This window comes from Parus major, chromosome 7 (assembly GCF_001522545.3).
Source record: "Parus major isolate Abel chromosome 7, Parus_major1.1, whole genome shotgun sequence".
Classification (NCBI taxonomy): domain Eukaryota; kingdom Metazoa; phylum Chordata; class Aves; order Passeriformes; family Paridae; genus Parus; species Parus major.
Window position 1 is genome coordinate 33,702,816 of NC_031776.1, and position 15,534 is coordinate 33,718,349.

At 37.0% G+C, this 15,534-nt stretch overlaps 1 protein-coding gene across 3 annotated transcripts in view; it reads left to right on the forward strand.

The window, feature by feature from the left end:
• ARHGAP15 (Rho GTPase activating protein 15) overlaps nucleotides 1–15,534 on the forward strand; it is a 322,532-nt gene that overhangs the window by 173,274 nt on the left and 133,724 nt on the right. For all 3 annotated transcript variants that reach the window (XM_015635331.3, XM_015635332.3, XM_015635330.3), the window contains one exon: nucleotides 13,555–13,677. In XM_015635331.3, the coding sequence (XP_015490817.1) occupies nucleotides 13,555–13,677 (123 nt within the window). The remainder of the gene's footprint in view (nucleotides 1–13,554; nucleotides 13,678–15,534) is intronic.

Genomic DNA, 15,534 nt, shown 5'->3' on the forward strand with positions numbered 1-15,534 from the left:
TACAAGTAGACCTTCCTTTATATTAAGTAGCAAAACTAAGGTTTGATGTAGATGATAAAAAACCCACAATTTTTGTGGTTGAAAACAGCCCACTGTGCAGGCAGCTACCTCTGCTTGACCTTCCATCACCATGTGTCAGTAGATCTCCAGTTTTTGCATCTCCATCCTTTGCCCCCACAGGGAAGGAATAGAGGCTGACAACAGATAACGCCTAAATGGGTGGAGGCGTTCTCACCACAACAGGGAATATTTTAGACTGCAGTCTTTAGAGAGAGGTCAGAACTGGAGCAAACAGGCAGGACTCACTGAACTTTGTTATTCAGGAAGAGCCAGTCCAGTCTATCACTCCTGAAAGCATAATTTTGAACCTTTCATGATATATATTGAAATAAGTACCCCTATTGGAAGGTTGCAGCCAGAAAAAGTGTCCTTACACTGTACTGTATCCTGAGTTTTCACTATTATTTCAAACCAATCTAGATGCAATCCTCATGGTATTTTGGGAGGAATGTGTCAGAAATAAGGAGGTTTTTAGGTTATAAAAGTCTAAATTAAGCTCAGTTAGAGAGACTGTACGTCAGGCTCTAGACAGGCATACCTACTTTCTAGACTCACCTTTTTCCCTGTGGTGAAATCACTTATATATTTGGACCTTCTAGCTAGAAGGATCTATTTAATTTAAATTGTGACAGCCAATCCCAAATATTTAAACACCAGCTTCTGGACAGGGTATATTAATGGAATTAAAAAGAAATGTGTTTTATAGGATCTCCTCTTTGCTCCACCAGCTGCCTGCTGACGAGCCGGGCAAACAGATCCTGCCTCTGAAAGCCAAAGGGTGGAACATCACTGAAGGGTTAAATGCTGTATTGTTTCTCAATTAAGTAAAAGGTTCCAACTAGCTGGCTTTAAATATTGATGCTGAAGAGAGAGCTATGACATATGAGCAGCTCCCCTCACCAGCGAGGATATTTGGCTCCATTTAATTAATTCCATTGGCCATTGTCTTAAGTGAGCCCAGGATTCACCCAAGAGGAATTCACTTGCGTTACTGTTATTGAAAAGTGTAACACAGCATTATCTGCCTCAGACAGACTTTTTGCAGCATTGAATCAATTCCCCAGCTCTTGAAAACAACTACCTCATTTGATTCCTTTCATAATTAATGAAATTCGGTAGTAATGCTTTTGCCCCTCAGCTCAGGCTGGAAAAATGTTCCAAAACTTCAGTTTTCAAGCTGAAAGCACTCTAATTTTCAGCCTAAATGGACTTGTGGTACAATTGTGTTCTTGTGGCAGCATTTAGCCTGCTCTTAATTTTCAGCAGCTCTGCTTCAGGTGTACCAGCCCCTGCTTGGGCTGATAACTAGGACAGCCAAGATTTTGTAGTCTTTCCTACCATAGGGTGCTGCTTTTCTTTTTTTATGATCATCTCAAACAACCCTTTTCTGAATCTCTTTCCCTTTCAGTGAGTGTTTCTTGCACAGATATTCAAGGCTAGGTCTTCCCACAGCCTTGGAAAGCAGAATTCAGTCTCCTGTGTGGAAATGGCTCACCTGATAACGGTGTAGGGATAGTATTTATCTCTTTCATTGCCACCTTTTTAGACATTAAATGTAAACAACCAGGACACGTAGATTCTGCTGTCCTTTAATCTCTTGCATCCAATGCATTCATTATGAAAACTAAAGAGCAAACTAAAGAGCCTTAAGCCTTTTCATAGCATATAAAATATGTTCTTACATGTGATAACAGTTTTTGTAATTAATTTTTAAGGTGTTCAATTTAAACAAAGAAGTAACATTCTTATAAAACTGAACAACCCTTTGCAAATGGCACATTTAAAATAAATTCAATTAAAACATTTAAAAATATCCCAGTACTAAGATATTTGAAAAAAAGCCCTTTGGAGATGAAAAAGTATTATCATGGAATTATCCTGAAATTCATGAAGTCGCTTTGTACAGAACACAGAAATAATTTTAAAAGCATACAGGTATGAAGCCCTACTAGAGAAAGCTTTGCAGTTAATGCATTTTGCAATCACATAGTGACATTTTATAGTCACTTTTGCCAAAGAAGGTCATTCTTCAGTCCAAGGACTCAGGGCCCAAGGGAAGGTGGCCAGATGTGGGCAGGCAGAGCAGGAGGGCAGCCAGATGCACGTTGGATCATTTGCCATTTAGCAGATTTTGGGACACAAACTTACAAATCAGGGAAAGACAGCCTTTATCTTGGTGGGTATCTGTAAAGGAATGCTTCATTCCAGGTTCAGGAGCTCATGGTTTGATCCACATCACTTCATGCTCACTCTTTCTAGGACAGAGTGATTGTGACCTATTCAGAAAAGCCTTTTTTTTCTGTGTCAACTGGTTCCTGAGCAGCAGAGGTTTTCCCTTGAGAAGGGATACTGGAAGAACCAGAAAGGTGACTAAAAATTAGCAGTGCAGGTGGTGACCTCAAGATCACTGTTTGACTTTTCTGTCTGAGCCATAGACACATTCACTTAAACCAAACTCTTCATCTCATTTCCATGGTTTCCTAGAAGTTCAGAAGTTCCTGCAAAGATAATCTTTGCATATGTGTATATATATATATACATATATATATATATATATTTGTGTGAAAACACATGTAATAACCTCTTTCCTTCCTGTTTAAAATTAAAGATGATTATTTTAGGGTGTTATAATTCTCCTACCATCCTTTCCTCTTTTGAAAGTATTTCAGTTGATGTGTTTGAATGAAAATCAAAAGATAGCACTAAAAATTAATGAATAAATAATGAAAACACCTGGATTATTATAGAGTGTTATCTGAAGATCACTCAATACGATGGATCAAGGGTAGAACTGATATTAAGGCACAATTACAAGCACTGTAATACTTGATTTATTGTTTTAACTTTGCTCTTAATGCAAAATATCCAGTCATTTCTGAACTGAATTAGATGTCTGGCTTAAAATATCTTTTATTTGGACATCTGGTGGTTTGAATTTGGGGTTCAGCTATGAGAAAAGCAATTTTTTACTGTTATTTTCACAGGTAGCTGGAGGGATGGAGGCAGAAAAAAGGGTGAGGGAGGAGCTCAAGAAAAGAGGATGGTTAAAACAAGGTGACATGGGGAAAGAAAAAGAAAATTAAATCCTGAAACACCATATTCTGCTGCGTCATTTGTGTGAATTTGGTTTCTTTTGGGGCACTGTAGCAGATATTGCCTGCTGAGTGAGGGACAGTGCCAGGCAAGGCAGAGCAGCGGTCTCATCTTTTCTGATAAGGTTATTTTTTTAATTGTTTGTGTTTGAAGAATGTGAGAATGGAGAGGATCCATTAGAATTATACTTTCTGTTATCAATAACCCACAAGGAGAATGCTGTTTGAAAGCAAGTTTTTTAACTGGTGAGTTGCAACCCAGAAAACTCAGTTAGCAGAATTCACCTTTTCCAAACAATTGTTTACTTGGAATTGATTTGTAGTTGTCCCTGCTCAAGTTACAGGTCATTCACAGTAATAAAGCTTTCTAATTTTGTGACAGAATATTCATAATGTCTTTAAAATACTCAGCTGGATAATGGTCCCCAGGATCTGGACAGCAAGACTTCAAAAGGCAGAGTCCTCTGATCTCCAATTTCCTTATTCTCTCTAAGCTTGGAAGGTTTCAGCTATCAAGTTTTATTGGTTGATAGTCTAATTGCATTTGTATTATCTTTCCCCTTAATATTATTTTCTTTTCTCTGTATTGGATTTCATCCAAATATTACTGAGACCGTGAAGCAGTTTTCTGAAATGTTTTGCTTTCACTTTGATGCTTAACTGCTTTACACGTGAGTGCTGCAATAAGGTGCAGGTTTCTGATAATAGTTTTCCTTCTGCAGGGAAAAGTTTCCACAATCTCCTGTACTTTGCTTATATTTGATAGAGCCCTTCAGTTTGAAGCTTTTCATGGACAAGATAAGGTTTGGTTAAACATCTGAACTTTTGAATGTTTATCTGAACTAGATTCGACCCCTAAATTTGTCCATCATTAGTTATTTTGCTTTTCTTTTTCCAGACTAAATTATGCTATTAAATATGTTCTAAAGTAGGTTAAGCCCCTGTGCAGTTTGTCAGCTGGAACATTAATTTAAAAGCTAAAACAGTCTTCTATTGGCTCTTTTTAACATTTTGTCTGAATTTTGACCATGGCTGGTCAAACAGAGAGTCAGTGCACCCATGGAAACCCCACACGTAGCTGATTGAAGCATCTCAGAGTTGCTGTGATGACTGCCCTGATTTTATTTCAGGAAAATATCCTGATAATTAGTAACTATTTGCCTGCTCAAGCAGCTTGTTCCAGTGCAGCTGTTCTGGAGACTGGATAAAGCACTAAATGTCTCCACATGCCCTGCAGTATCTCTGGAGGTGTCTCACTCTGAGCCCCTACACAAGGGCCAGGCAGACTTGGGGTCCCAGCTACAAAATACTTGGCTAAATAAACCAGCAGCTCCTTTCTGGACTTGCCTTTTCCTTCTGTGATTCCCCTGTCTCAGTCCAACAGGAGGATGAGCCACAGCACATCTCACAAGGCACTTTCTCCACTCACAGCCTCCATAAGGTATCCTCCCAAAAAAGCTGCTTTTGGTCCTCTTTGTGGGTTTGTTTATTTTATGAAGATCCTAAATCCCCTTTAGGGAGGTTTTTCCAGTGTCCTCACATGGACACTACCTTAGTAAAGAGCAGTAACTGCTCAAAAGTCTGAATATCAGTTGTGTTTTAGCAAATGGAAATAATTTCTATACAAAAACAGAATTTAGTTGGTAGCGTGAGAGTGACTGTCCAAGGTTTATATTTATGTGAACATAGATATTGGAGATTCTTACTAGAATTTCTACTTGAGGTAAGAGGTAACAAGAATTCTGAAATCTGAAGTCATGCTCTTTTTAAAAATGAGCTAATGGGTGATCTTTTGTTGTTATTCTTACTCTAATGACATAATTGAGGTAGGGATAATTTGATAAGGTATAGTTGACAGAGTACAGCAAATGGATTTCAGATCTCTGGTTAGATATTTTTTGATTACTTTAAAGATAATGGGTGTGCTTTCTCCTTCATGAACCACCACATCTACATTCACAGGAAAGTATTAACTTGCTGTTTAAAAGAGAAAAATGTTCTGGAACTTGTGGTTTGAAACAACAAATATAGAGCTGAATGTCACTACTGTTTCTCATTGGAAATAAACAGTTTTAGCATGTTTGTTTCATAACTTAGGCACTGTGAATTAATCCTGTCCTTTATTGTATAAGAAACACTAGAAGTTCATTGTGGGTCAAAAAAATATGGGGTTATGAGTACAATCAGAGACTGAGTGCAATGGGAATATAATTAAATGTTAAATCATTTACTTTTAAAATTTAGAAGAATGAAACATAATTGATAAAAGTTTCAAGAAAAAAGAAATTTGTTGGTAAGATATTCTTTGTGGAATGGTCCCAGAAGACTGGGTCTGAATAAGGCTCAACATGGTATCCAAGAACATGTCAAAATGTTCAATATATGAAACATTTCTATAATTCTTAACAAAGCCTATATAAATACAAGATTCCCTTGCACTGTACAGATAATTAATTTGCTTCTAAAAGCATAAGGTAGAATGATATGTAGGTTTTTAAGGTAAAATTTCCACATGGCTACTAGCACCAAGTCCCCCAAAAGGATTTTCTTTTGTTGTAAATCTGTCCAGTGCTCTTGGTAGAAAAAGGAGCCATATCATTTTCTTGTCCTTCTACCTGAGCAATTAGGTGATGACTATTCATAATATTTGCAAAAGGTTGAAAAGGGTTTTTATTCAGATTAAGGGTTTTTATTTAGGAGACAGGTTTAAAGACTTGAAAGTTATTTGCATATATTTCACAACAGAAGAGAACAAACAGAACTCCATATTTTTAAAGTCCCTGAATGCATTATTGTAAATTTCCTGTTCAACTCAATCTGGAAATAGTTTACAGTATTTTGTCCTGTCTTCCTCAACCTCCAATTGCACAGGATTTCTTTTTAGTTTTTTGAAGTATTCTTAAATAATATTTTATACATGTCATCTTCAGAAGTCATTAAGTCAATATTGCAGTTGTTTTGCTCAGTAACTGTCGTGTTTTATGAGAGGGATAAGATGGTGTGGCTGCAAACACTGATTCACCAGTTAGGTGAGGGCAAGGACCACTCTTCAATTCCCATGTGTTGGACCATCCATTGAGTATTCTCCTGGGAATATTTTTGCAAAGAGGCTGTGTTAACAGTCCTAATCCCTGACATGAGCTTGGGCAGAGCAGTTTCCCCTTCCCAAGTACACTGTGCTCTCTCTTCCTAGACTCTAAATAGTCTGTGTGCTGTAGCACTTCTCATCCAAGTCCCACATGTTTTACATTAGATGAACATAAACTGGTCATACTGTATGAATAAAATGAATTCATTGATTTCTGGCATTGTGGTTTTTATATTTGAATTAAGTTTGTATAACAGTGTTTCTAATACTGTGACAATACCAAAAAAAAATTGTGGAAAGAAAGACTTGGCAAGTCCTGGGTGATCTAGTCCAGTCTCTCCTGTCACAAGGTACCATGTTCTGTGTCCTCATACATAAATTTATTAAGCTGCTTCTTAAATTCTTTTAGTTTTATTTGCCACCACGACTTTTTTAAAAGGATGGTTTAGAACTTCATATTATGGCCATTTTATACTCATCTATTCTCATGCCAACATTGTTCTTCAGTTAAAACAGCTCTTCTCCCTCCCTGCTGTCCTCTTCTCCTCTCCTGCTCCTTTTCCCACCCCCACCAGCAAATTCATAGAGAACAATCACAGCTCTTCCCAGCCATTTTTTAGCTGGCCAAACATGCCAAGCTCCCTGTCTCCTTCCAAAATCTCAGCAGCCTCTTTGGAGTTGCTCTCTGCTGCTGCCTGCACCTCCTCTGCCAGGAATTTCCACCTCACATATGAGTGCCCAAGGTTATACACTCATGAGAGAGGATTATCTTAATTAATGTTAATTAATTAAAATTAGATATTTTGGATTTGTTGGTCAGGTACTGGAACAGGCTGCCCAGGACAATGGTTGAGTCACAATGCCTGGAAATGTTCAAAAGATGTGTAGATTTGGCACTTTAGGACATGGGTTAGTGGTGGGCTTGGAAGTGCTGAGGAAGAGTTGGACTTGATGGTCTTAGAGGTGTTTTCCAACCTTAATGACCCTATGATGCCATAATTCCAATCCTTCTCTAACCGTGCTGTGGATAGTACTGGTTCTAATCTGGTTACTTCAGTTTCCAATCTCAACTTCAGTTACTTCAGTTTTCAATCTCAAGTTTTTGCCTGATATCCCAAATTCTTGTCTCAACTGATGATGCTTCCAGCCTTGAGTCAACAAGTGATTTTTTGAATGCTTCTACTTTTCCTGCTGAAGTCTTCAATGAAAAAACAAAGACCAGTTCCAAGAATATTTCAGGACTTCTGCTGGTATCTTCCCTGCAAAACAGTAGTTCTTCTTTCAACAAAGCTCATTTGAATACCTTATTTAGTTACTTCACAGTTATTGTTTTAGTTCTCTACATCTTCTCTAGTTTAACTAATCATTTCCTGTTTGGCATCATATCAAATGCACAACTGAAACCCAGATAGTTTTGGCCTATTACATTTTCATTTTCTAAAAAACATTATTTATTTTATTAAAAAAAAAAGTTGTCTGGTATGATCTGTGTTTATAAATCAAATATATACTTAGAAATATTGCTTACATTTCTAAACGTTTATGGTAAAAATACCACTAAGAAAAGCTGTGTGGAGAGTGACATTTTTATTTTACAATGTAAATGTGATGTTTAACACGCTATTAATTTATTTCCATTTATTATTAGAGTGGGACAATTTTTTTTAAAAAAATTTATATGCATAAGAGCATGATGCAAAATATGAATTATACAGTCATTTTATTGAATCTTTACTGCTAATGCACGCAAATTTCACAAAGTGTAATGACACTACTGAGCACTTAAGTTGTTAGGCTGTCATATTACAGAAAAATTATTTGTGCTATATAATCACTGTTTCCTTTTTCTTATTGTTTATTTCTGAGCTTAATTCATAAACATCTGTAAATGTAGATATGCTTGCTGTGGCAAATATCTATTATTGCACCATAAACCTGAATGACTTCAGGTCCCTTTGGTGCCAAATCAAACAAAATCTTCTGAGCCTCTCCTGGAAGGTGATGCCCATTCTGATGGTGCACATTTTGAGTCTATGCTCTGCAGTTATAAAATCTGTCATTTTGAAACTTACGAGAATAATGATCAGAGGCAATGCAAAAAAAAATAAAAAAATAAATTATAGTGTGTATAATTCAGAGGCATGCCCAGGGATTTCACTAAGGGATAAAATAGGATGACTGGCAAAAGACTTTAACTCAATAAAAAAGGGCAGGTGAATTCTTTATCCTTAGTGAGCAGATTTTATTGGCTCCATCCCAGAGCATGGCAAAGAAAGGAAGAAGGACTTGGTTTTGTCACTACTGGTTGAAAACCTGTCTATTTTTACATACAAGGAAGCATGCTGCTCCTTCCTTAAAGGATTAGCAGTAGTTTCACATCTGCTCCAGGCCAAAAAAATGTGATGAAATTTTGAATTCTGGATGCCGGTGGTATCCAATGAAAGTTGAAGTCATGAGTTAATGTATATTAAATTACAGTGTCTTTTAGAATGTAGGCATAATCATACACCTCTGCACATTAAGATATGCTCCTTCAGAAATATAAGACACTCAGCAATTAAGAATTCCCATTACTTGAAATTAATTAACTAATTAATTCCTTCCAATTAATATTTTCGCACATATGTGGAAGCCCTGCTGTTAGACTGGCACTTTCTTTCTCCAAAGTCATAGAGACCTATTCCTGCCTCCCTCTTTTGCCATCTCAGCTTTGTTTCAGTCCTGTAAGGTGTTGCTGAGGACTCTGGTTATGAGTCTGTAAAGGACTTCAGAAAATTATTACTTTAAGATATCAGAGATGAGAGTAAAGCACATGCATCTGTTGATATGTATTTTAAGAAAGTTGCAGCTAGGATTTTGGTCAGTTTATTCGTTATTTTGAAAGGTCAAGTCTGTCATTTTTAGTATTCCTTGAGAAATAATTACTGAAACACCGTTTATGGGTGTTATACTACAAATCATCTCTTTCTAAGAACTTCACGAAATTTTAATATCTTTGAAGAGTACAAAAAAAAGATGCATGGTACAGACTAATTATTTTTTCTCCTGGAGATCAAGGCTAATGGAAGAGAAGGTAGGAATGTAAAGATATTTGAATCTCTTAATGCCTTATCCATTCCCACTGTTGTTCTTCATTCTGCTCTTTCCATCCAAATGAATTGCATACAGTAATTTTGGGTGTTATAATAATCAGATAGGCATCATAATAATGTATTTCAGTTAGGAAGAGGTACTTGAAAGAAATTGGTTTTGCAATACACATGATGTGAGACAATCAATAGTGCTTTAGTCTGACAAGCACTGTCAATATCCATTGTCACAGTTCAGAAAGTCATTAATGGATAGTTCTTCAAAAACCAATGCTTTCAACACATTGGAAGTGTTCAGATACTCTGTACCTGGCAGGAATTAATCATAGGTAAACCCCTGAGATTATGTACAAATGCAGAGTAAATTAAGAGTGAAATAAAAGTCATTGAAAGGAATTTGAGATCATGTTATAGGGAGTTACAAAATCTTGCCAGTAAAATAAGGAGTTTAGGACGTATTAAAACATTTTAGACTGAATCATCCAGGCTTTTCTCAGAACATCACACCCAGGAAAAACATTCTGCTATAAATACATTGTCTAGGTGCATGATTAAATTCACAGGAAGTAATCTCATAAACATTTTTATCCTGGCCCTGAAGAGTTGCCTACCTCTGTGAGAGGTAGCCATGCCAAAATCTTGGAGGAAGGCTTTTGTAGCTTCACACTGCATTTTGTTGGCCACTGCTTAATCCTGATTAAACTGTAGTAAATTTATTCTCATTTCATCATGGATACAATCCAGGCAATTGAAAGTTAAAAAGTAATTATTCATCTCTGCATCTCAAAACTTTCTTTGATTTCTGTAGAACTGTGTCACAGGAGGTATTGCATTCATTCTTGCCTTCCATGCTTCTGTTATTTATATGCCACTCTTAAGGCTAGATTTGAATAAGGATTCAGACAATTTAGAAAAGCCAGAAAAGGACAGAGCAGTTTTTGATCAGTCCTTATTTTTTTCTTTTTTTTTTTCTGTGCATTTAACCTGTACTTATCCCCTCTAATTCAGCCAGTGTTATTACAGCCTATGCAAGGATAAGGGCCAAAGATATGTTCTTTCTTTTAGTCCTAAAAATGTCTTTATTTTATTTTTGTACCCAGTCTGAATGACACTCTCTTATTGCAATTAGATGGTTTGACTTCATATATCTTGAGAACTGAGGAAAAGATCTTGCCATTATTTCAATTGTCCTTTCATACTTTTCCAACCTGTGGAATACTGGAGATCTAATAAATCGCCAAAAGTAATCAGAAATGCTTTTCTAGACCTAAGAGTTCAACTAATTACCAGCCAAACATAAAAATCAGACAATATTCAGGTTACATTTTTGCTGATGAAGTGTCCTTGCATACACTTGCAGTAGCAGAAAAAATGTGTCATTATTTTATGTCAGTTCTTAAAAGTCTTATTTTTGCTTCTGTTTGGAACTGTCTTCTTTTTTTATGTTTGATATTTGCCAGCTCCCTTTCATGTAGGATACTTCTGGCCAAATCCAGAACCTGAAATTTAAAATGGAAGGTGTTAAAAAAAATATTTATTGTGCTTTTTGAATTTTATAACTATTTTTTTTTCTTTTTTTTTAACATTTGGTTTTCTTTGCATTTCCAAATATAATAGCAAAGCCATTTTAATGTGGGGATATCACAGGAAGAATAGTTTGGCAAGAGAAGGAGTATTTCTAAGTGAGATCCCAACATGAATATTTCTGCCTAAGCTTGGTTTTGGAACATGCTATCTAAACCCTTAAATTTCTGTGAGGCTTGGAGTTTTTTTCTGGTGACTCACTTGTATTTAATAGAATAAAATGAGAAGTTCATCAACTGTTGCTTTAAACTGTGTGCTATACAGCAAAATGTGGTACATACAAAGATATCCATGACAATAATTATTCCAACCTCTAGATGTAGTTTTAACACCATAATTGCTGTTTCAGGTATAAAACTTCCAGCTGGGTTGTGTTTCTAAGGAGAGGGATGTTCACCCTGCTGTCCTGCCCTTCCCAGGGTGGCCACCTGTGCTTCACTTGGAACACCTCAGCTAGTCTGGTGTAGACTCAAAGTGGGCAGAAAACATTTCAGAGCCTCCAGAATGGGGAAAGTGGCAGGCAAGTGATTGACTTAAAGTATATTTTCACTCCTGCATCATTTGCATCACTTGGGGAAGCTTCAGGATAAAGCCAACCTAGCTGTGAATTGCCATGGACAGAGTGGCACTGAGCAACAAAAGGGACCCCAAACTAAATACAATTCACTTCACTGTTTCAAAGTACCACTAAGATGCAGAATTAGAAACATCCATTTGTTGTTCTTTTTATAGCACAGCCAAGTGACTTGGAATTTTAGCTTGTCCCTGCCAAGGATTGCTCAATTTTGAACAAAAAGTCCTCTGCTATAATATTAAAAAAGCACCAACTATCAATTGAATGCTAATCTTTATGTTTTATGATACATCACTCCAGGAATGCTACCATTAAAAAATGTGAATTTTAGTTTTCATAAGTGATGGATTATTGTAGCAAGCCATGTATTTTCCAGTAAAGTGTCCTTTTATTTGTCCTGTGTGATTACTAGTTTGTGGAAGTATGTGTGGGGTCATTTTAGTGCTGTGGGAAAATGGAACACTCTTCTGTTAAAATCAGTAGTGAAATCAGAAGCAAACTATGCTCTGATCATTGTAGGCATGTGTTTAAATATTGCTTTCCTTAATTGGCTATGTTCTATTTACTTAAAATGAACAATTTGGCAAGTTTTTCTCCCTTGACAACAGCAAAGCGTAAACCATTTTATAAGTTTGGCTGTTAAAATCAGATTTGTAATGTAAACCACAATATTCCAGGGCTGTTGCTGTTGCTTAACCAGTTATTTTAGCTTGCTATTGTTTTATAATTGTGCACCTTTAAATGTTCTGGTTCTGTTTAAAACTAATGCAAAACGCCTTGATTAAAAAAAAAAAAAAAAAAAAGACTGATAATAATGATCATACTTTTAATTTTGCTCTTTTTTTTGCTTGAATCCTCTGTCTCAAGATTGCTGCATTATAAAAGAGGTTAAGTCTGGATAGGGAGAGAAGGGAGCATGTAACTGCAGCTAAATTATCTCTTTAGAAATTCTGTCAGAGGGACAACAGACCAGGCTCCTCCTGCCAATTCATCTTGTGGAGAATATTGTATTTTGGTGGATTGATTGATTGATTAACTGGTTAATTGATTTCCCAGAGAAGATGGAAGGCTGTTCTTTCCATAGAAAGAAGCCATCCCTTTCTGAGCTGGAGGCCTTTGCCAAGAGAGGCTGCACCACTCTGGCTGCCCCATAAAACTACTCAGAAATGGGCTCAGTGACAGACTCAGGACACTGAACAAGAGTTATTCAAGAGTGGCAGCTCTCAGGTGATTTACTGAAAATCTTAAAAAACTTTCTTCTTCAGGAAAAGCCTAGGAAAGGTCTCCCCATGGCACCTCTGCTGCTTCTGGAGAATGCTGAACTTCTCCTCCTTACTAGCATTGCCTATTTTGATAGCCATCACGGTGCCCTGTAAGCACCTCAGCAGAGAAAAAGTTAAATTTATGCCTTTGAAACCTCCTCCAGGGGATTTTCTGCAGCTGGATTCTATGTCTCCTTGACACAGAGCAGGAATAAATTGCGCTGAAATTGTTTCTCAGTTTGGTAAATGCATAAATATAATAAAATATAATCATTAGGACGGGAATACTTTTCTTTCCATAAATTAATGCATCTTGCACACATTTCGTGGCACGCAGCCATGTTTTCTATAACTGCATTAAATATATATATAACTCTTAATCCATCTTGGCAAGAGAATCCAGCCCTTCAGTGGTGGTGTGACCATCCATCCTTTCTCATTGCAAGGAGTGCACAGCTAATAGTGCGTAGCACACTCAGAGCCCGGAGTTGGAGCTGAAAAATCAGCCGTGTGAAACTTGTGGGATTCGTGAGCACTCCATGAGCAAACTGGTCGCCATCCAAATACTTATGGGCAATAAATAACAGGGCTCCGCGCGGAACCGGCAGAGTGAACTCATCGTGTTTATTCACAAAAGTATTAATCAGATGGTTTGCAGTGTCCAACCAGCCAAGCTGCTGACCTACCGCATGACTGGGGTCTTACCAGCGTGGTTGTGGTCGCTCTTTTCTCAGGATATTTCAGAAACCTAGTGTTAATCTAGAAATATCATTTCACTAAAAATTTCTCTTTTGATTTCCTTCAGTTTTCAGGCTGAACTACAGTGCCTCTGACACAAATGACAGAAACCGAGTTAAAAGCAGATTAAAGAAGTTCATCTCCAGAAGACCCTCCTTGAAAACATTGCAAGAAAAGGGACTTATTAAAGGTGTGTTCAGTCTTCTTCTTTTTGGTGTAAAAATTAAAAAAATCACAACTAAATATTTGACTCAGTACATTGGACAAGCACTTCTTGTGTTGTTTTTTTTGCTGTGTCTCATACCACACTGCTGAACTGCAAAGAAAAAAGAATCAATGTATCGTTCATCTACCTCTGTGATATCTGACTGCTCCTCCAGTTTTTCTGCTTTGCTGTGCAAGTGGTAAAAGCCCCTCCATTTAACACCATGAGCAATGCAAATCAAGATGTTTCACAACGCCATTTCTTTTTAAGAGAAGAATATCGATATAGTTTTATGTTTTAGAACATAAAATAGGACCCTGATGCTGTGCTGACTAATTTGTTGAAAGACTTTCTGCAGTCTTCTCTCATTATTTTCCTAACTCACCGACAAAATCCATTTTTAACAATTTGAAGTACATGTCAGCGAATAAGAAATGCTTTGAATGTGTGGGTGTTTTTTCCTATTCCAATTTCTTGCTAAGCTGGTCAGCCATCACTTTCACATATTCTTAAAAAATTGTTTCTTTGATAAAAAGTGTTTGTTAGTTTATCCAAGAAGTGTTTCACTGAGAAGCTGGTAGTTAACTTGAAGGCAGTAGCATTCTGACCACTAACATCCGAGTAAAGCTGTGTTTTTAAATATTGTCTGGAATAATGCTTGAAAAATTTACGCACTCCCAAATTATTATGTGTGAAACCCACAACTGCACATGCAAATTGACGAGAAAGAGGCATTTTGCCAGCTGCCCCTGTCAATATCTGGAGTGTGAGTTTTCCAGTGGTGTGTCAAAAATAGCAAGGGGTGTTGCTAGTGTGTATTAAACTTGTCTGTCCTGAGCCAAGAGATTGACCCCAGCCAGCATAAGCTAAAGCAGCTACAAGAGTTCAACACCAGCTGGGCCCATGTCTGGAGAGAAGAAGATTTGATGAATTAAGTTCTTATGTTTTAGATACGTGCAGAGATGCTCAGTGCAGTCTTGTTTACCGTAAGGAAATCTTCATTATATGAAACACATATAATGTGCCTCAGTCAGGGGCTTCTGCTTCCATCTGACACAGAAACTTTGAAAAAATGCCATTTGTACATCAATATGTGTGTGTGAGGTGTGCACACTCGCACAGCAAGCTTTCAGGATCTATCCTTACACATTTGTGGCAATTGATTTCAATACTTGGGAGGGTTTTGGCTTTCTGAAATACTTTGTGAGTTGAGGGTGGGATTTGAATGTGTCATGTTAGTTTGTTTCAGTTATTACAGTAATAGAGGAGAAATTTATAGTCTTTTAATTTCTGGATTTAAAGGTTGGGGTTGTTTTTAGTTTAATAAAGTGTGGCTGATGAACCTCCTGCAGTGTCACATAGGGATCAGATGTGATCCCTGCTAACAAATCCAGATTCATTAGCATAACTCAAATCCACCCTCTAATATATCTCTCTAGGAAAGCCAGATGAATTTGGGTTTGGCTAGAGTTGCCTTAAGCTCTTGATTCATAGACATGACTTGGTTCTACCTGGGATACTTTTCCATGGATAATAGAGGTGGCATTGATTTGTGGCACAGTAACTCAGAATCTGCACCCAGCACAGTTCTATTACCAAACTAATGTTGCCTTGAAGAAAACATGTTAGTTATCTACCATGAAGTTTCATTAGGATTAGGTTTTGGCCATGCAAATGAGGCAGGATTCGTTAGCATGGCTTAATTCCAATCTACAGTAAGTCTATGTGAAATGCTCATTTGATAAGGTTCCTTCATTGTCTTCACCACAGTTTATCCCCTTAATCTGTTAAAATGTTATGAAAATGCAGTTGTGGTGCTTATGCAGAGACCACTTTTAAATG